Raw genomic sequence first — 19,314 nt, forward strand, 5'->3', positions numbered from 1 at the left:
TTGATGTCATTTACCCATATTAAGGATACACATGTTCTCTGTATGTGTGATATCTATTGCATGTCTGTCCATCCAGGGGACAGGGATCCCTCATCCATCCACATGTGGCTCTCCCTCAGGTTTCCCCTTTTTAAAATAAAAAAAGAAAAACTTTTTTTCTGTCCTAGTGCAAGGGCCTAAGGACAGATTATGTCAGAACTGTGCAAATTGTAAATCACTTACACTCATATTTGATTTCCCTCTGGATCACTTTGTTCTAAACATCATCTGAGGAAATTTAGTTAAATCTGAAGTAATTTAGGCTCAAAACACATTCCTCAGATTAAAGATGCAGGATTGAACGATAAAGTCTTTAATTTAGGTCTTTATTGCAAACAGAATCAAACTGTAAAATCTATACAGTCTTTTCAGTTTATACTATCAAGATTGCAATATTAAATAAATCTCGTTTTAAATAATGTTAGACGGGAACAAACAAAGCTGATTGTATACAGAGCAAAATTTGAAAAGTCAGACAACCCTCTTTGGCAGTTTTTCTGTTTTCCAATATGACATTTACTATTCCACAAAAGTTACCAGTAAGCTTAAATTTACACTGATACTAACTTCACTGCATTCATTATGTCACATAACCTCCTCAGTGGAGGTTATATATAATATAATAATATAGAAATCTTACATATGAGCAACACTGACACTACTTTGTAAAAAAGTAACAAAAATATTTTTGTCTGTATATAAAATCCCAATTTTAAAAAAATCACTTGTTTAGGCATTAAATTTGTTCATGAATAAAAGGATGGAAGGGAAAGAAAATCACATTGGAATTCCAAATTCAAGGGCTACAGTTTTCAATTTTGAAGTCAGAATTGTGTGTGTGTGTGTGTGTGTGTGTGTGTGTGTGTGTGTGTGTGTGTGTGTGTGTGTGTGTGTGTGTGTGTGTGTGTGTGTGTGTGTGTGTGTGCGCACACTCGTGCGTGCGTGCGCTTGGGTGCCTGTTTGCATCTATATTATTGGTGATTTCCAAAGAAGTGGCTAAGCCTTTGAATAGTCCTCTCAGCGAATCGGATCCTTCCCCGTTTCGTCTGGGCAGATGTGTACTGGTTGGACTTCAGTTTGGAGTAATAATCCGAGAACTTGTTGAAGAGGATGGATATGGGCAGACCATTCAGGATTATCCCAAAGGCGATGCAGATGAAAGCAAACATTCGACCCAGGATGGTCTCTGGGTAGACGTCGCCATAGCCCACGGTGGAGATGCTGACCTGGAGGAGAGAGGAGATCGGTCAGTGATGCTTCCTGTTCATGGAAACGTTCAGGATGGATCCCCAGATGTCATTTTATACTTTTGAAAAACAGGTTATTATTTGTAAGATGAAAGGGATTTTTCATACATGTATGTTGCCGTGGGTCACACCTTTGAGTGTTAATCCTGACAACTGGCCAATCATAAATATTCAACAGTTGGGCCCCAAATGTTTCTTTGGAAAGTACTTTTCTGTAGGAACAGACATTTGTGTGATTGGAAAGTGTCTGTGTGGGTTCTCTTTGGCTCCTGGATGTACTCCAACTCTTGTTTGTTTGGAGAAGGGAGGAGCACCTCACCCACAAGTGGGTTCTCCAAAGAACCTCTGTAAATCTAATTAGAATTTAAAAAAATTCAGAGTGTCCACCCATACATTGTGAGGTGGGTCAAGGAGGTAAAGAAATTTTTGGTTTGGGATGGAAACCTTTTCATATGGTAATTATAACAGGGAGAAGCTACTAACTGACTTGTTCACAACAAGAGACAAGCATTAAAAATAAGAACAAGTTGCATTTATTCACATGTTAAATGTAGCTTGTTCTTGAATTGAGGAGCGACTTGTGTCCCATTGCTGCTACTCACCGCTGCCCACCACCACGCATGAGGAATGCTGGTAAAGTTTGTTTGTGGCATTTCGTGCTCCACGGTGTAAACCATAGCAGAGAAGCTGAAGATGCCCATGGCGATGAAGAGGAAGAGGCAGCCCACCTGCTGGTAGCACTGGCGCAGTGTGAAGCCAAAAGCACGCAGGCCAGTGGAGTGTCTGGCCAGTTTCAGGATGCGAAAGATCCGCATAAGCCTCATGATCCGGAGCACTTGGCCGAGCTTCCCCACCTGTCCAACGGCCTGCATGTCTGCCTCATGCTTTATATAGTTTTTATCGCTGTCAAAAAACTCTAGGACGGCCTGCAGGTACTGTGGCAGGATGGCAATCAGATCCACGGTGTTGAGCATGCTCCTGCTAAATGATTTAAGGTCAGGAGTGGAAATCAAGCGGAGAAGGTACTCCATGGTGAAAAAGGCGATGCACATAGACTCCACATACTCCCAGTAGGTCTTACCACTGAGCTGGCCTGCGTGAGTCCTATACTGCATCTCCTCCACTGTGTTGAGTGTCATGGCCACCAGAGAAATTAGAACAAACAGGCTGGAGGCCACTGCCATTATCTTGGCTTTTACTGATGAGAAGGGCTTCTCCATCAGGTTCCAGATAGCGCGGCGCCTGTGGCCCAAGAACATGTCATGAAAGAGCTCCTCGTTCTCCTCGATCTCCACCTCTGCCTCCAGCTCTCGCTGTATCTTAAGCTGGTCATTCAGCTCGTCCTGCCTCTCCTCGAAGGAGATACGGCAGCAGCGGTGGGTGTTTTTGATCCTCACACCCCAGTAGTTGATCTCCTCCAGGAAATTGCGGGGACACAACTCATCCTTGATCCACAGCACTCCAGTCCTGTAGAAGTTAAAGATGCTGTGGAAGACGTCCGGATCCCTGTCAAAGAAGTACTCATTATTGGTGACTGTGTAGTCATCGCACAGGTCCAGCTTCATGTTGTGGTCCGTGTAGGTGGCCAGTCGTCCTATTCTGGTCTTTGGGTACCTGGCAGCCGTCTTGTAAGCGATTTGGTAGGGCTTCCCCCCGACATTGATGTTGATCATGTAATTCTTTTTGGAAGGTGAAATTGGCTTGTGAGGAACATCATCTTCATCTTCATTCTCGTACTCGGCGTAAATGTCATAGATGTCCTTGCTCAGATCTTGCATCGAATTCCATGTCTTCACGCAGCTCTCCTTGGCCAGTGGATAAGCAATCTCCGAGCACCTTCTGCTAACACTGGTGTCGCTCACTTTGTAATTGGGGAAAAGACTCTGCCTCCTGTTCCAAAAGCTGGCCACCTTGCTGGTGCTCCCCATGTCGATCCCCCAGACTACGTGGCAGGCTGAACGCTCAGACCGGCTGGCATTACTGCCGCCTAATATCCCCTTTACATCAGTACATGAACAGGATGCCTTATGGCCCCGTTAATGTTGCTGACTGAGAGGATCCATGTACTTACAGGACATCTAAATACTATTATCCCTCACTGATCTGCCTGGCTAAAATGGCGCTAGTGGTGTGGCACATTTGATCACATGCCAACCATGAAGTCAGCTTCTTTTAAAGTTATCCATGTTTCCAAACTACTGAGTTTATGGCGTCTGCAGCTTTTGATTGAAGAGACAGTTCACGCAATTAATTTACATCCCATTCAGTTATGAATGTGTAAGAAATCTACAGTATAATAATCTTTAGAAAATCCCCACAGATTACTTAAAGAAGCATTAAGAAACATGCTGTCATTTTATTTTGCCCACTTGATAATTGTGCTGCAGATTTTTTTCATCTTGAAATGTATACTTTTGGTTGATCCTTTGTTAAATTTGCATTTAAATTGTGTTGGTCATCAGAGTGCCTTAAGCTTCCTCAGCAGGAGGAGGGAGGTGGTCAAGAGAGGCAGGTGGATGCATAAAAGAGGATAAAGGCTTTAAGTATTAACCTACTTCCTGATTAGGAGAGGGCGCAGGAATCTTTACAACCTGAACTGAACCAAGGCCACACGCTCAAATCTAAGATATCAATACAGATGTGGCATTATTGATTTATCTGAATGGACTTAATGCTTAAAGGCATTGACCAGAGCTTTGCTTGAGGGATTAAGGTCTTCTGATTTGGTGCTCTGCAAGGCCCCTTGGTGACATTATTGCACCAACAAATGACATTAATTCAATTTGATGCTCTTATTGTCAAAATAATACAATATATCATTTGCAGTGAATAAAAACTCTTAAAACAAGAAAAGAAAATACATACATTTTATTTCCCAGACTGAACTAATTTGTGTTTATATTTACTTTGCTGATCACCTCAGCTGACTGTTTAAAACAGTTTAGGCATTAAGCTGTTCAGGCAGAGGCATTTAAACGGAGCTCCAAAGCTTAGGATAGTCTTGTTAACACTGTGTGTTAGAACAAGAGCTAAAATGGGTTTAAACCATAGAATCACAACAGAAAGTCAGAATAATCAATCATGTTCTGTGCTGAATAGTGGAGCCGAAGGACTTGTAGACATTCTTGACAGCTAATTGTTCTCCTGCGGTCAGATTACAATGTTAAATGTTCAAAACTCTTCTCAGAGATGTTTATTCACCAGTAAACTCGGTGCACATTGCACTCAGTTTAGGATTTGTGCTCACTCTGTTATAGCTCACCCACATCTGTCAGAGCTTGCTAACATCTGTCAGATAATAATTCCTCCACATGTATTTTGTACATGTATATGATGTCAGAGACATGTGCACATCAGGGTCCTGAATAATTGTGGCTTCAGTCAAATTACATTACGTTAATTAAAAAAAATGTAAATAATAAAGCTTTGTGGCAAGTTTGATTATTCACATCAACATCTTCACCATAGACATGAAGTTATAAAATTTCATTTCAAATAAATGTTTATCTTTTTTTCCCCCATCTGCTGAAAACCTAAAGCAGGAGAATGTTCGTCACATCAAAGAAAATATCTTATGCTTAACACTAAAAGTTAATTCGTGGAAATGGATATCTTTGTACTGGGATTAATATCTCATCATCTGTGTTTTCCCTTCAATGCCCCAAGATTTATGCATCAAATGTAAAGCTGCTTAGTCTACAAGAATATAGGTTATAATCCCCCTTCTCAGCCTATAAAACTGCCCGTCAGATATTTATCTCTAAATATTACAGAGCAGCAGAAACAGACCACACGCTTGATGTATTTTTCTGATATGTCATTTTGCATAAACTGCATATCGATGAGCAAATGCCAAATCACCCAACCTGTGAGGAAGGCACTAATACCTTGATGTTCTGAGAATCCTTAAAAAAGGTGTGCAGAAAATGTAACTAGTTGCCCTCAATATGATCAATTTGGATAACTTTATTAATCCCCACAAGGGAAACAATTTTGATTAAATAATCTAAATTATGCAAATTTATCTACATCGTGTATTACTACCATACGGTATATCTAAAAATAATAATCATTTGTTGCCTTCTAAATTGCTCAAGGGCAATGCACCATGAAAAGGAGAGGGAAATATGTTTTGTTTCATGAAATCAATTACTTTTGTTTTATAATTCTTCCTTAAAGACGTTCGTCGCCAACTTATTTTGAAAATCTCAGCCGGTCCGGAAGTGAGTGATGCGGTTTGCCGAAAGAAAACGTCTTTTTTTTTTTAAAGGGAAACCGAGGTGGTGCTGAAGGTATGTGCAGACCTATTAAACCTCACCGTCTGTCCAGGTTCTGCCCGATAGTTTGCTTTGATTTTAGGGGTTTATCGCTTCAGATTAGCGGCGGTCAAGATGCGGCCAAGTGTCAGTTCAGGACAGCAGGTAAAGTGCGAGCTAACCAGTTAGCTAAGGTTAAAGATAGCTTGGCTAGCGGTGCAGTTTCCTGGCTCCTGATCGCTGTCTTCCGGACAGCGGACCGCTTCGGTGGTCTGTTCGATGGATGTGGACGAATTTAGAAAGTGTGTAGGTGTGTTAAAATTGTTGGTCATTTAGAAAAAGTAATGATGGACATATGTGGCACAGTGGCGGACGTTGCCCCTGAATGGTTGCGGGTGGAGGTGGGGGCAGTTCTGAGCCCCTGTTTACTGATGCATCTCTACGGTTCTGCCCTCCAAGCTACAACTGGTACCGACACAAAGCTGCTGGGATTCTGTGAAAGCCCAGTTAGCTGTCTGATGTATCCCCGAGGCTGGATATTCTTGTTTAAAATGTTTTCAAAACGAATTTACTAGTCATTTGTAACATAATTCTACATATGATGAGGGTAAACTTAAGTCACTTGTATTATTGGCATTCAGAGAAAAAGAAAAATACAAAATATTGGATTTAAGAATATATTGTGGTTCCTTCCAAATTAATCTTGATTTTAATGCCTTTATCTGGTAAGTTTATGTCTTCTTCCTTCTTGTAGTGGTCAGGCGGTCCAGCACCTTTGACCTTTACCTTCCCAGGGATACTATTTCCCTCCACACAAACTTGAATATTGCTGCTCGCCTCTTTGTTGTCATATTTTTCCATCTGGACCCATGGAATCAACATTATTCACAGTAAATGAAATCAAAACCAGTTAATCACATAACCCAACTAATCGGGAAAAGGAAGATATAAACGGACATAAACACGCAACGGAAGGCATTTTAGACACTCCGTGGTTCCCCAGGTTTCTCTTGGTAACAGACTTAAAGGCGTTCCAAAACTGACACGTAACAAGCGTGTGTTTCTGTAACACTACATTAGCATTCAATGGAAAAAAAGACCAAATGCAAAGATATTTACACAACTATGATTTACGCTTCAGTAGTCTTTGTTCTGTGTTGAAGGTCCTGTGGAGCAGACAAGCTGTGGCAACGCCCTCTTTATTTCTCCTCTCATGTCGGCCCCAGTGTGTTTCCCTGTGTGTCATTGACCCCCACACCCCAGCCTGTTTCCCTGTCCCCCTGCCTCCTGTCGTTTCTCCTGTCTGAAGTCCCTGAATCGACCCATGCTTGGGACAACGCCAGCTCCTCACCAGCCCAATGACCGCCTGGATCGTTCTGCCTGTCAGCCTTTCTGCCTTCTCCATCACAGGAATATGGATTGTGTGAGTCCACACCGAAGCTGTACTGAAACTGCACGAGTCTTCATTCAATTTTGTATTTCCTATAGATTATGGTGTGTTTCCTGTCGTACAGGTACGCCATGGCTGTGATGAATCACCACGTTTGTCCTGTCGAGAACTGGTGCGAGATTTCTTTCTGATAAAATGAATTCGTTCTGAAGCGCGCAACTTCACTCACTGTGTCACTGATGTAGGTCTTACAATTTGACGTGCACAGAGGAGCTGCCACGACCCGGATTCCCCAAGTCCTGCTGCACCATCCAGGACATCCCCCTCATCAGGTCTGCACCTGTTTCTGCCAATACAGTGAGGAGTTAGTCTGCACCACCTTTGTCATATCCACATATTCACTGGTGCAATTGTGTCTGCAAACCCCTCATGTATGAAGGGGACAGATGGCAGCAGCACACAGATGTAACAGAGCAGTCATCTTCCAGTCTGTGTGTTCTATCTCTACTGAAACACACACACAACAGGTTGATCGTGGATCTAGATCGACAAACACTGATGGTTTTGAGTAGATGAGCATGACCTGGAACAGACAACAGCTTCCACTGAGAATGGAGGACGGGGAAAGGGACATGGCAGAACAGGGGAGGACATATTTAGCATTCTTGTACTGTTACCCCAATGATCTGGTCCACGTACTGTAGATGGTGAAGAGTCTGTGATGACACATGTCGTGTATTTTTGGAGATGTTACTCTGCTGCCGACAGCTCATTCGTCTCTTTCTGCTACAGTAAATGTGGTTCATACCCTCCAGAAAGTTGTTTGTTCAGCCTGATTGGCAACGTGGGAGCCTTCATGGGTAAGACATCCGCTACTCCTCTCCACTAGTTACTATCATAATATTATTACATGCTAAAAATATCTTTGTATTTGTAATTGCTGACCAGATTATTAAGTCTTTGCCCGTGTCTGTGTTTTGCGAGGGAGATAAGTGAATGTTTCCCCATTAGGAAGAATGCAGGACTGGGAACAGTCTCTGCTCTCTAATCAATAATAAATGACTCAATCTCTCCTATTCCGTCTGCTCTTCTTCTGCCCTCTTTTTTCACCCTTCAAGGTTTTTCCCATTTAAATCAGTCTGACCTTTCCTGTCTTGATATGTTGACTCTGGAAATACCCTCTTATGCAACTGCACACTTGAAAGCATCCACCGAGACGACAGTAACAGCTGTCCACGTGATCTGACATCTGTAGTTTCTGCCCTTATTCCAATTTTCAATGTAAATCTCAAGCTTGATGCTAGTTTGCTGTCATATTTGTGTCATTTATCATACCTCTGTGTGCTGCAGTGGTGATGGTGTGTCTTCTACGCTACGCCCAGGTGATTGAACACAGCCACCAGTGTTGGGTCAACACCAGCGCCCTGGTGTCGGGCTGCACCAATGCCTTGGGCCTGGTGATGGTGGGAAACTTCCAGGTGAATGAACACACCTTCAGAATGCCGCTGTTTTTTGCTGGTAGCCTCTCTGACTGCTTCTGTGCGTCAGGTCGATCACGCTAAGTCACTTCACTACGTGGGGGCCGGCGTGGCGTTCCCAGCCGGGCTGCTGTTCGTTTGCCTGCAATGTGTCCTCACCTACCGAGTGGCCGTGACCACGCTGGACTACTGGATGGCCCATTTCAGGGTGGCTCTAACTCTGGGTGCTATGGTGTCCCTGGTCCTTAGTATCCTTTACTAGCTGAACACCAGTCTGAAAGCATTCCGTTTATCACCTTAACATCAAATCAAGATAAAGACTCGATGTTTGTGTTTATTTGTAGATGTTTGTGATCATTTCTAACTGGCTGCTGTGTGTCCTTTTACTGCTTTTAACAGTCTTAGGATTTGGGTTCTGTTTTCCTTAACCTCCACCTTCTCTCAGGTGGTATTTTCTTTGTCCATGAGAGCTTCATCCTGCAGCACGCTGCAGCCATCTGCGAGTGGGTTTTCACCGTGGACATTCTGGTCTTCTACGGCACCTTCACGTATGAGTTTGGCACCGTCACCAGTGAGACCATGATGGCCGGCCTGCAGCAGAGCCAGCATCACGGCTCAGGGATCATCATGGGCTCCAGGACCAGGAGTTCCACTCTGGGTGGGGCCACAAAAGGCCTGAAGTCCCCGGGGGGGAGCAGCACATCCACACATCTCAACTGCACTCCTGAGAGTATAGCCATGTTGTAGCCTAATGTGTGGGGGAGGACAGATCAGCACCAGGTCATCATCATGGTTTTTATTTGTGTCCACTAAAGGAGTGTATCACGACAGTCGTGCCACATCTGTCACATGTCCGGGGTTCTGCAGGGAGAGCCAAAAACCCATCTTATGAGTGTTTTCTAATGGTTTTATAATCAACATTAGTGATTTGTGGATCACAGCACTGGTTTTATACTAATGACATTTGAGTACAGCTCTTTATTTTCTTTAAATTCTGAGATCCAGGGTCAGAATTCAGTGGGAAATTAACTAAAATAAGCCTCAAAATTCTGGCCAAGAATCGGATTGTCTTAATAAAGGCAGAATGTTTCAAACATGGTTGAAAAGGGAGAGATTTCCAACTCAACAAAATGAAAAAAAAAAAAAAAATTTAGGCAAATTTAGGTTTTTTAAATTTCAAGTCAGAATTCTTTTCAAATATTGGGGGAAAAAAATTTAAATTCCTCCTCAGAATTGATCACTGGACGATTAATGCTAACATTTACTCTCCCGTGATGTCATTTGATCCACTTATCACTACTGGGATCACTGGTTTTCCTCACTGGTTCCCCACACTGGCTGCCTGGTTCCCCCATCCTGACTGACTGTGCTCACATCTTTCAGCTCTTTAGGCCTTTATTTTTCTGCACGACACACTTTGAATGAGAAATCTGAGTTAGTCTAACAGTAAAACACTGAATGTCTGCGAAGTTATCCGTTTGGTCTCTGTCCCCCCTGACAGTAAAGCAGGTTGGTGGATTTTGTTAGTCTGAAAACGGTCCGCTCGGCTGTAGCGACCGTGTCCACCCGTTCTGCTGTGGACAATTAATCTGGATCAATTGAGAGCGTTTCTGTCCTGCTGGAGTTTTTAATGCCTTTCTCGGTGCAATACTCAGCAACTGTTCAAGACACACTAACACCTTTTTCCAGTGACTTATGAACATTTCCCAGAGGGAAAAAAGAAGTAATTTCTAAATTCTTGTCCATGGTGATTTGACTCCAGACTGGAATCGTGGAAGCCTTATTCGGAATGATTTTTCTGACAATGTTTAGCCTTCACTGAATTTGATGCTCATAAACTTGGTGCCATAAATGTCCTGGAACCAGTTAGCAGAATGAGAACTTTCCATATTTATTCTTTTTTATTTGTGTTTTTTCAGACTAGAAATCAGATTATTTGTGTCATATATGTAGGGTTTTGATAAATTCCTTTGCCTTTTCAAAGTGATACATCTGCATTAGATGATTTAGGTTAGACTTAATTTATCTTATTTGTTTCTTTTAAAAAGAACAGAAATCAAACTTTCTGCTGTGTTTAACTGGATATCAGCCAGGGTGAGAAGCGTCACGTCGCCCATCTTTCATCAGGAAGCTAAATTTTACCACATTATAAAAGCTTAAAGTTAAACTCAGGTTTAAAGCACTATCCTGTCCTTACTGCTTCACTGATGCTTGCATGGACAGAGATGAATCCGGCATTAATTCTTTTAGAAATTTAACAATACTCAAAAAAACACACTCCCACACAACTGGAAAATAACTGACACAAAGGTTTAAGATGCTGTTTGTTGTCATCCTGCTCGTTAGTAACTGAAAATCATGTTGAAAATGTGCTGAAAACAAACTATTCTGTCTTTATACCAGGTTGAACCTTAAATCCAGTAGCTATTTTCTGGAATTGTTTTGGTTTGTGGTTTTCTACCTTCTCTTCTCACATCTACCAGGAGATGGGATGGATCTCCCTCACTAGCCTTTCTCAGCTTCTCAACTCTGCTCCTTTGGTGATTTTTGTTTCATTTATTAAGCTCTCTGAATCCTACATTTGCCAAAAATCCCGAGTGGAAGCCTCCGTTGAACTGTTTCAGCTCATCATGTTGACATTGTTGTGTTCATTCAGCTGTTCTTATCATGTGGTATTAACGCCACAACACACGACTACAAATGGCAGCTCGCATGATTTTAGTCATCTTTTTTTTTTAGCACTGCTCAAAAATGCACAATTTATTTGTCATTCTGTTGAAATGTTCACTTTAGAAAGACTGCCTAACCTCATTATGTCTTAAACAAAAATCTATAAAAGCCCCACTTTTCTGATCTGAAATGCAAGTCCACAGATGATTTCGTTTCTTTTATAAAATCTGTAAATATGTATGATTTGTCTGTCATTTAAGTATTTCATTTGACAGAGATTTATATACAAATATGAAATAAAAATGAAAGTATTACAGTTTGCCTCTGTCACATTTACCATACATCTTTGGCCCTGTCTTACACACCAGAAACATGTATATTCCCTGGGAGGATATTCCGATTTACATCCCATAAAAAGTTGGATATAAATCAGAATGTTTTGGGTTTGTTCTGACCCACAACCCCGTGCTCGGTGGATGATGCATCATGTGACTGACAGAACAGCCGACAGTAAGAAATGTAGCTCTGAATACTGATATTGGGCATGGGCAAGAGGGGCAGAAGAGAATAATAGAGAAATTATAATTTAACATTTTCTAATGAGACAAATGTCTGATTTAATAAAATAATAAATAACTACTCAAAATTAAGCAGGGAATGCAAACAACCTTGGTGTGCTGAAATTCATCAGTTTAATTTTCTTAAATAAATCCATTGCGACTGCTGCGATAGGCACCAAAAATAAATGAAACAAAATAACCTCACCAACGTCCATAAACAAAAAATAACTTCTTAGTTAAAAGCCTTTTCAGGATATAACTGAGCATTTCACTTCTTTCTTTTGAACCCACCAAGTCAAATTAGCATGTTATTATCTGATAATATCTTCTGCTATTTAAAATATTCCTCAGGGCTGTCAAACAACGGTGCCATCACGTGTACATGGCTCCATGCAGGTCCTCGAGACGGTGTTCCCTCTGCCTCTGTCGCTCCTACAAGACAAAATCAGAATTCAACTGAACAGGCAGCATACTGGCATAACAAGAGGGAAAGGATGAAAGAACTCACTTTGTCCTTTTTAAATTCCTCATAGTCTGGATTATCCGTTGGCAATTCAAGCCGGCAGAGCGGACAGGAATTGGTCTTGGAGAGAAAACATGCAAAACATTTTGTGTCAAATGTCTGGCACCACAAGTTATATCTAAAAAAAAACCGTACTGACATTACCTTTCCTAACCAGGGCAAGATACATCCTGAGTGGAAAAGGTGTTTACAAGGCATCTCACGAACCGTCTCCTGTTCCTCAAACTCCAGTAAACACACAGGACACTTGAGACCTTTATCTGTATAAACACAACACAAGACTGAAGGAACACGTCCTAAAACCACACAATGATATTCCGAGATGGAACATGGTTTCTTCTGCCTGTCATTGGCTGTCACCTGCTTGTTCTGGAGAAATTATCACCACAGTGAGCTTCTGAACTGCAGCTTTAGCAGCTGGGGGAGGAAGACGCTGGTCCCAGTCCGACAGGTCCAAGGTCCCTGGGTCCATAAGGTCCAAGCCCTGCATCAGAGACCTGCAGACACAGTCAGTTACACACCGGGATTCCTCCTGAACAACCAACACATCCATCTTATGGGAATTGGTCACCTGGCCAGTTCTAGGAGTGCGTTCTGCCGGTACTGCTCATCAGGGTTGGTGGGTTCACAGTTGTGTTCATCAAAATATGAAGCCATATCAAAAAAACGTCAGTGTCCTCTGACAAGTGGACGAAGACAATCGGTCAATGCAAAACCCACAGATGAAAAATGATTCATTTCATTTTCTAGACGCCCTTCTGGTATTGATAATTATTTGTCAATTCGTGGCAGAAACGATTAATTGAACTATCTAATGATTACTGAACCGCAAGTCTGCTATCTTTATTGTTTTTTTTCTTGAAGGAAGTTAAAAACAACGGTAGGAAACTTTCTGGAGTAGACCTTCAGCAATAAAGCCGATATTAGTGAGAAACCCATGAAGCTAAGAAATGTAATAAACAAAATAAAGGTTGATCGATCTAACAAATCACTCAAGTTAAATATAATGGAAAAAAAATGAACAGCTTCCCTGTAAAATATTTCTAGTAACAGAAGTTATTTCTACTTACTTGACAGCTTAGTGTAACAATAATCAAGTCATTCTTCCGGTGTTACAACCGACCAATCACCGACTCTGATTCGTCTGCTTCTTCTGGAACGTAGTCTGAGAATGTGGTAATACTGCCACCCAGCGGCTAAGAGGTCAAATCGGTGGCATTTAAAAAGATATTCCTACAGCAGTGTCTGTTTATATAAAATATCAAAAATCAAATCAAATCAAACATAAGTTCACTACTACACAAAAGGTGATACACTGCTCTTCTTAGAACAAACAAACGAATCTATTTTTTTTATTTTTGGGTGGACGTTATCAAAGACGTGTAATTGAGGACTACACTAACCAAGATGCCTCGCTGCACTACTAAACTACACAGTGGCAGGACAAGCTACATCCGGGTTCCTTCGGTTCGTACTTGGCGACCCGTCGCCATTAGTGCAGGCTCGCCTAAGTCGGTCTACTTTTTGTGCTGCAACACTTTGTGTTGTCTTAAAATTATTTCTTTGGCTTTCAGAAACATTTAAAGGTTGGAAAGTTCATATTGGTTTCCCTTACGAGGAAGAAGTTGACGGTCGGGGGGCCCCGCGTGGCGAGCTTTCGTCCTCTCTTCTAGAAGTGCTGCAGAACTTGAGACGCTCGAATCGTGTCTCTATTTTTTCTCGTTTGGCTTTGTAATCAAGATGTCGCCGTAATGGGGTCCCCGCGTCTGAAAGAAATGATTCACGGCCTTCGCCGCACTCACCGCAGCCCGTTTTGTGACTCCGTTTTTCTGTCTGGCACCGGAGAGCTCGGTGGCTCTCTACCCGGAGCTCGGCCTCGTCACCACTCACTGCACGGAGACAAACATGGAGAAAACCGCCAACAGCAACACCAGCACCAAGGTCCCACCCCGTTCCAGCTCCACAGGCCCAATTCCGGGCGAAACTAAATCCAAGACAGGTGAACCCTCTGCACATATGTGGATCCCGGATAGCATGCTAGCACCAGCGGGCCTGCGGGGCCCTGTGGCGCGGCTTGTTTATCAGCCTGACGTCGCTGTCAAAACACTCAGGGGGAAACGAGAAGCTGAGATAACGTTGGCCCATTTGTGCCACTTCACACAGAAGAGTTTTGTTTTTAGCGTGACCATGTATCGCCAGCTGTTTAAAATTAAGACACAACCATGTTTATCATTACAAGCACATTCAGAAAAGTCAGAAGTGTGATCTTGAGGACTAACGTCGTTGTTTTTGACTAATATACAAATATGCATGTGCAGTGAGACACGGTTGGACTCAAGCGGAGTTGACTTTTATTCATTTACACTATCTTTGTCTTATTTCAGAAAGCAAAAATAATGGAGGCTCCAAGCGCTACAGCCGCAAGCGTGAGCCCTCCTTTCCCAAAAGCGACACTTTTCCTGGCCCTCGCCGCACCAATTCACAGAAAGGCAAGAATTTTGACAAGAGACCCCCTCAGAGAGGTGGGCGACAGTATGGAGTTGCAGGTGGAGGACGACGTGAGGAGGTGATTTGGGATTTCAAAACTTTTTCAAGTTCAGCATCCATCCATTCTGCAATGTAAAAAAAGAAAAACGTACTTTCTGTTTTTGCAGGTAGCAGAGGCACGCCGGGCCGAGTTTAGCCCGGCTCAGTTTGCTGGACCCAAAAAAATCAGCCTGAATCACTTGTTGAACTTCACCTTTGAACCCCGTGGAGGGAACGGTGGAGATGGAGGCCATGCCTGCTGGGGCCACCGGAACAAATGGGGCCACAAACACAAACCCTTCAACAAGGAACTTTTCCTACAGGCCAAGTGAGCCCCCGTTCACACCCACCTCCCCACACCACAAGACCTAAAAATGTGACCTTTGGGCATTTTGTGTGTTTCAGTTGCCAGTTTGTGGTGAATGATGAGCAGGACTACAAGGCTCACTTCACTGACCCAGACACCCTGGTTAACTGGGACTGTGTGCAGCAAGTGGTGAGTGCTCTCCAGAAACTCCAGAACTTTACTGAGTGCTCTGCAAGAGCAATTTCACAGTCAATTTAGAAATTTCACAGCTAAGGCTTCATCTCCATTAATATGTATTCATCTCAGATTCTAAGTATGCGACCTGTCAGACCCCATCAGTCTGCCTCCTAGAATTAACGGTGAACTAGAGTTGATAAAAGTATTTTAAACTCTTGTGCATTTAACAAACGTCCACCTTATGTGTGTGTGAAGCGCATCAACAGCCATGAGGTGCCATCGTGCCCCATCTGCCTGTACCCACCCTTGGCCGCGCGCATCACTCGCTGCGGTCACATCTTCTGCTGGCCGTGCATGCTGCACTACCTGAGTCTGAGTGACAAGAGCTGGTCCAAGTGCCCCATCTGCTACGAGGCCGTCCACACAGCCGACCTGAAGAGGTAGACCAGATGAAAACCCAATATCTGGACGTAGAAAGAAGGACCAATCAAAACAATGACCTGTTGTTGTTGCTCCTTCAGTGTGGTCGCTATGGAAACCAGGCAGTATGTAGTTGGTGATGTAATCACCATGCGTCTGATGAGGAGGGAAAAGGGCTCTTTGGTGGCAATGCCCAGCTCTCAGTGGGAGAAGGTAGAGGAACCAGTTCGCTTCGGAGGTGAGAGACCATAACGCCTTTTCTCTTCTGGGCAATTTGTTTTTTTTTCTTTCACCAACGTGACTTTTCCCCTCCCCAGATACTCGTCTTAGCCCGTATTCAAAGCTGCTGTTGACTTCGCCGTCGCAGGCTCTGAGGATGGTGGAGGAAGAGAAGGCTGTCCTGCAGGCGCAGCTCAGCCTGGAAGACGATGCTCAGGGCTGCTTCATCCAGAGCGCCCTCTGCCTGCTGAAGGTAGCAACAGCAAGTGTTCACAGAACCAAATCTTGAGATTGAGGAAAATGGAGCCATCATTTAGTTTATTTGAGTAGACGAATGATTTGCTGTTGGAATTCCAGGAGCGAGAAGAAATGCTGCTGAAGCAGCAGAAGGTGAACTCCCCCGATGTTCTCAAGATGTCATCTCTTACTCTGGAGGAAGAGTCTTCTTCTGTGGTGGACGTCCCAACAAAGACAAGCAGCTCCAAGGTGGGTGTAAACTTATTCTTCTGAAGTCTTTTTGTGTGTTCTTCTGAACCAACCCGTCTCCCTGTTTCAGGCGGTGCTGGAGTACTCCTCTGCCTTCGATGACCTTGTGATGGCGGCTTCAGAAGTGGCCCCTGCAGAGCCACCAACCTCACCTCAAGACATTCTGGAATGTGTGTTAGAAGAACCTCCAGAGGCTATGATGGATCCAACTCCAGAACTAGAGAAAGCTGAGGAGAAGTCGGGTCGGGCCCCATCAACTGTGGTGCACGGACCTAACTACTACTTCTATCAAGGTGAGTCCCTTCCTGTCCTCATGAGCATTATTTAGAAGAGGTGAAACTCATTGGACTCATTTTGGTCGCTTCCCTCCAGCCGACGACTGCCAGCAAATGTTCCTCCATCCTGTGAACATTCGCTGTTTGCTGCGTGAGTACGGCAGCCTGGAGGCCAGTCCGGACTACATCACCGCAGCGGTGGTGGAGATAGTCGGGCACACGGTCACTGAGGTCGGCACCCACACCCAACCCTTTCTGAAGTCTGATTCCCTACGCTCCTTTATTTTTTTTTTAAATGCGCCTTTTGGAATTGCTGCAGGAGATCCGTCGTCGACATCGCTATCTGGCTCACCTGCCGCTCACCTGTGAGTTCAGCATCTGCGAGTTGGTGCTGCAGCCGCCGGTTCTGTCCAAGGAAACTCTGGAGACGTTTGCAGGTATGGACAGTGCTCCGTCCGGCAGTGTGTGTGTGTTCGGACGTCCTTTTAAAGGTCTAACGAGCGTCTTGTTGCCAGATGAGCTGGAGAAGCGGAAGCGCATGAGGCAGAAGAAGTTAAGGGAGGAGAAGCGTCGCGAGAAGAGGATCGAGATGGAGGAGAACAAGAAGCAGGGGAAATGTAAGCGACGATGTCAGAGGCCTGAACGCACGCCTGAGAGAACCTGCACTCACCTGTGGAACCACGTCTCTCACAGATCCCGAGGTCCATATCGGATTAGAGAACCTCCAGCATTTCCCAGCCTTCGGGTCTCCTCCTCACAACAGCAGCCCCCCGGAGCAGCCAGCCTTCACAGTGGACCCCCCCTCACCCCTCAGCAGCAGTCCTTCTGGTGAGCTGTCGGTAGTTCTTCCATGCACCAAAAAGGCTCCAGTAAGTCAGTGCAGTGAGGTGAAAATGCAATATTTAAACATCTTTTTTCCCTCGCAGATGGGTCGAGATTCCCGGTTCTGGCAGGTCAGAGTTTGGCCCCCAGTGTGGGCAGCATGGAGGATGACTCCCACTGCGTGTCGTTTGCTCAGGTAAGTCCGAGAAAGGAAAACAGAACCACCGCTGCTTCTCGACCCGCGTACACGATGACGTTTATCCTGCACAGATGCTGCGAGACGGGAAAGCCAGAGCAGACGCTGGCCTCCGGGCGACTCCCAAGAAGGGTAAATCGGTGTATTTACAGCGCTGCTCGCCTTTAATCGCCGTCCTCCGTTTTGTGACACTGGCTCCGTCATGCGTGTGCTGCAGATAAACTGCTCGCTCCACCGGCAGCAGACAGCGACGGAGAGAGCGACGGGTCCGACCGGGTTCCTGTGCCGAGCTTCCAGAACTCTTTCAGTCAGGCCATTGAAAAGGCCCTGCTGCAGCTGGACAGCGAGGCCGTGGGGGTGCCGCTGCCCGTCGTGGAGCCAGGTCCGGCGTCTTCTGTCATTAGTGGTTTCAGAACTGGTCTCCCAGGAACTAAAAGGGTTCCTGTGTCTGTAGCCATTTGATACTTAAGCTTTTTTTCTTTTTCAGATGAAAAAGGAGGGAAGAAGAAAAAGAAGAAGCAGAAGATTCTCTTCAGCACTTCAATGGTTCACACCAAGTAGATGACACTGAAGCTCTACTTCTGGAGTTGATATTAAACCTCCACATAGATAATTCTTCAATTCTAATCTCTGTAGGATGAAGACTGAGGTTCTTTTTTTTTTTTTTCCTTTTCTTTTCCCGGGATGGTCGGTGCTCTGTCTTCTTGCTGTGTGGTGTTTGGACTTTTTTTGCCACCTGATGGTTCTAAAACATGGAAAAGATAGATTTTGTGTGCTGCCTGTAACAGCAGTCAGCCAACTGCAGACAGGCGGCACCTTTTAAAATCTTTCCAGGTTTTTTAGATCACACAGATGAAATCTGATGAAAGTAAACATTTATTTTGACTTTCTCACCTCTTTGTGGCATTGATTCTGTGAATTTCTGCGCTCCATTATTTCTAACAGCATAAGTATTCAAACACCATTGCAAGGAACCAGTATTGTATCAAATCCTGTCTTTCAGCCTGGATAAACCATAAATCAGCACTTTGTTCCCTCCATTCGGCTTCCGTTTGATCTTCTGTTGAGTGCTTAACCTTTAGATTGAGTTTGATTTCATTGTTGGTAAAGTGTGGAGAGATGTTTTGGGGTTTATTTGGGAACTCTTCCCAGTGGCTCTGAAGTTCACTTAAGTTCATGAGAATGCTGAAAGAGAAATAAAATATGCACAATTATTGAAGCGATTGTGTTCATTTCGCATTGGCGGCCGGTAATCGTCTTTGTGGTGTAATACTGGTTTATACCACGCGGTGGCAGCGTTGGTGAGTTTTATTTCAGTCGTTTTGTTAAAGTGTAATAAATTGATAGACTGCTTTATTTAATACTATTTCAATTTTTTAAAATCTTTCTTTAAAAGCAAGACTTTTTTTTTTTACCTGAAATTATATTCAATCGACTGAAACGGAATAAATTCATCGAGTTGTTGCTGTTACGAATTCAAATTATTTTTTTTACATTTTGAAGATAAGTACAAAAATATAGTTTCACTGCCACACATGTAGGTACATATACAATAGCGCCCTTTGCTCTGTGCAATTAAATAGAAATATTTCTGGTGCATTGCACAACAAAAAACACCTTTAAAGCGCCCCAAATCAACCAAAGGTAATGAAATTATTGTGATAGTCCTAACCGGAACCTGCCGTCGGCGCCGTTCCACGCAGTCCAACTTGCTGCTCCTCCG

The 19,314-nt window shown here is 43.7% G+C and overlaps 4 protein-coding genes across 7 annotated transcripts; 2 read left to right on the top strand and 2 right to left on the bottom strand.

Moving 5' to 3' along the window:
• Positions 1-956: 956 nt before the first annotated feature.
• Positions 957-3,091, bottom strand: LOC101073031 (potassium voltage-gated channel subfamily V member 2-like). The gene is made up of 2 exons (XM_003974732.3): positions 1,889-3,091; positions 957-1,265 (listed from the first exon to the last, which is right to left on the bottom strand). The coding sequence occupies exons 1-2, from the start codon at positions 3,062-3,064 to the stop codon at positions 1,011-1,013; spliced, it is 1,431 nt and encodes a 476-aa protein (XP_003974781.3). The 5' UTR covers positions 3,065-3,091; the 3' UTR covers positions 957-1,010.
• Positions 3,092-5,494: 2,403 nt separating this feature from the next.
• LOC101075262 (transmembrane protein 150A-like) lies at positions 5,495-10,285 on the top strand. Of its 4 annotated transcripts, none has more exons than XM_003974575.3 (8): positions 5,495-5,578; positions 6,706-6,965; positions 7,057-7,104; positions 7,178-7,264; positions 7,725-7,792; positions 8,283-8,410; positions 8,481-8,658; positions 8,856-10,285. In XM_003974575.3, exons 2-8 carry the CDS (start codon positions 6,901-6,903, stop codon positions 9,155-9,157), a joined length of 876 nt encoding a protein of 291 aa, XP_003974624.1. In that variant the 5' UTR covers positions 5,495-5,578; positions 6,706-6,900; the 3' UTR covers positions 9,158-10,285. The 4 variants fall into 4 exon arrangements, with proteins under 4 accessions (XP_003974624.1, XP_011613761.1, XP_029685735.1 ...); XM_011615459.2 differs by having other exon boundaries at positions 5,546-5,578; positions 6,687-6,965; XM_029829875.1 differs by lacking the exon at positions 5,495-5,578 and adding an exon at positions 5,686-5,707.
• A 1,467-nt stretch (positions 10,286-11,752) lies between these two features.
• rnf181 (ring finger protein 181) lies at positions 11,753-13,466 on the bottom strand. The gene is made up of 6 exons (XM_003974576.3): positions 13,234-13,466; positions 12,735-12,842; positions 12,524-12,660; positions 12,308-12,423; positions 12,149-12,223; positions 11,753-12,072 (listed from the first exon to the last, which is right to left on the bottom strand). Exons 2-6 carry the CDS (start codon positions 12,818-12,820, stop codon positions 12,013-12,015), a joined length of 474 nt encoding a protein of 157 aa, XP_003974625.1. The 5' UTR covers positions 12,821-12,842; positions 13,234-13,466; the 3' UTR covers positions 11,753-12,012.
• A 165-nt stretch (positions 13,467-13,631) lies between these two features.
• rnf10 (ring finger protein 10) lies at positions 13,632-18,810 on the top strand. The gene is made up of 17 exons (XM_011615461.2): positions 13,632-14,162; positions 14,548-14,729; positions 14,818-15,017; positions 15,095-15,185; positions 15,429-15,613; positions 15,695-15,831; positions 15,911-16,065; positions 16,170-16,298; positions 16,369-16,591; positions 16,671-16,804; positions 16,893-17,010; positions 17,089-17,190; positions 17,267-17,401; positions 17,500-17,591; positions 17,666-17,723; positions 17,809-17,973; positions 18,079-18,810. Exons 1-17 carry the CDS (start codon positions 14,069-14,071, stop codon positions 18,150-18,152), a joined length of 2,274 nt encoding a protein of 757 aa, XP_011613763.2. The 5' UTR covers positions 13,632-14,068; the 3' UTR covers positions 18,153-18,810.
• The last annotated feature ends 504 nt before the right edge of the window (positions 18,811-19,314 follow it).

The sequence above is a fragment of the Takifugu rubripes genome, chromosome 21, assembly GCF_901000725.2.
Source record: "Takifugu rubripes chromosome 21, fTakRub1.2, whole genome shotgun sequence".
NCBI classification, from domain to species: Eukaryota; Metazoa; Chordata; class Actinopteri; order Tetraodontiformes; family Tetraodontidae; genus Takifugu; species Takifugu rubripes.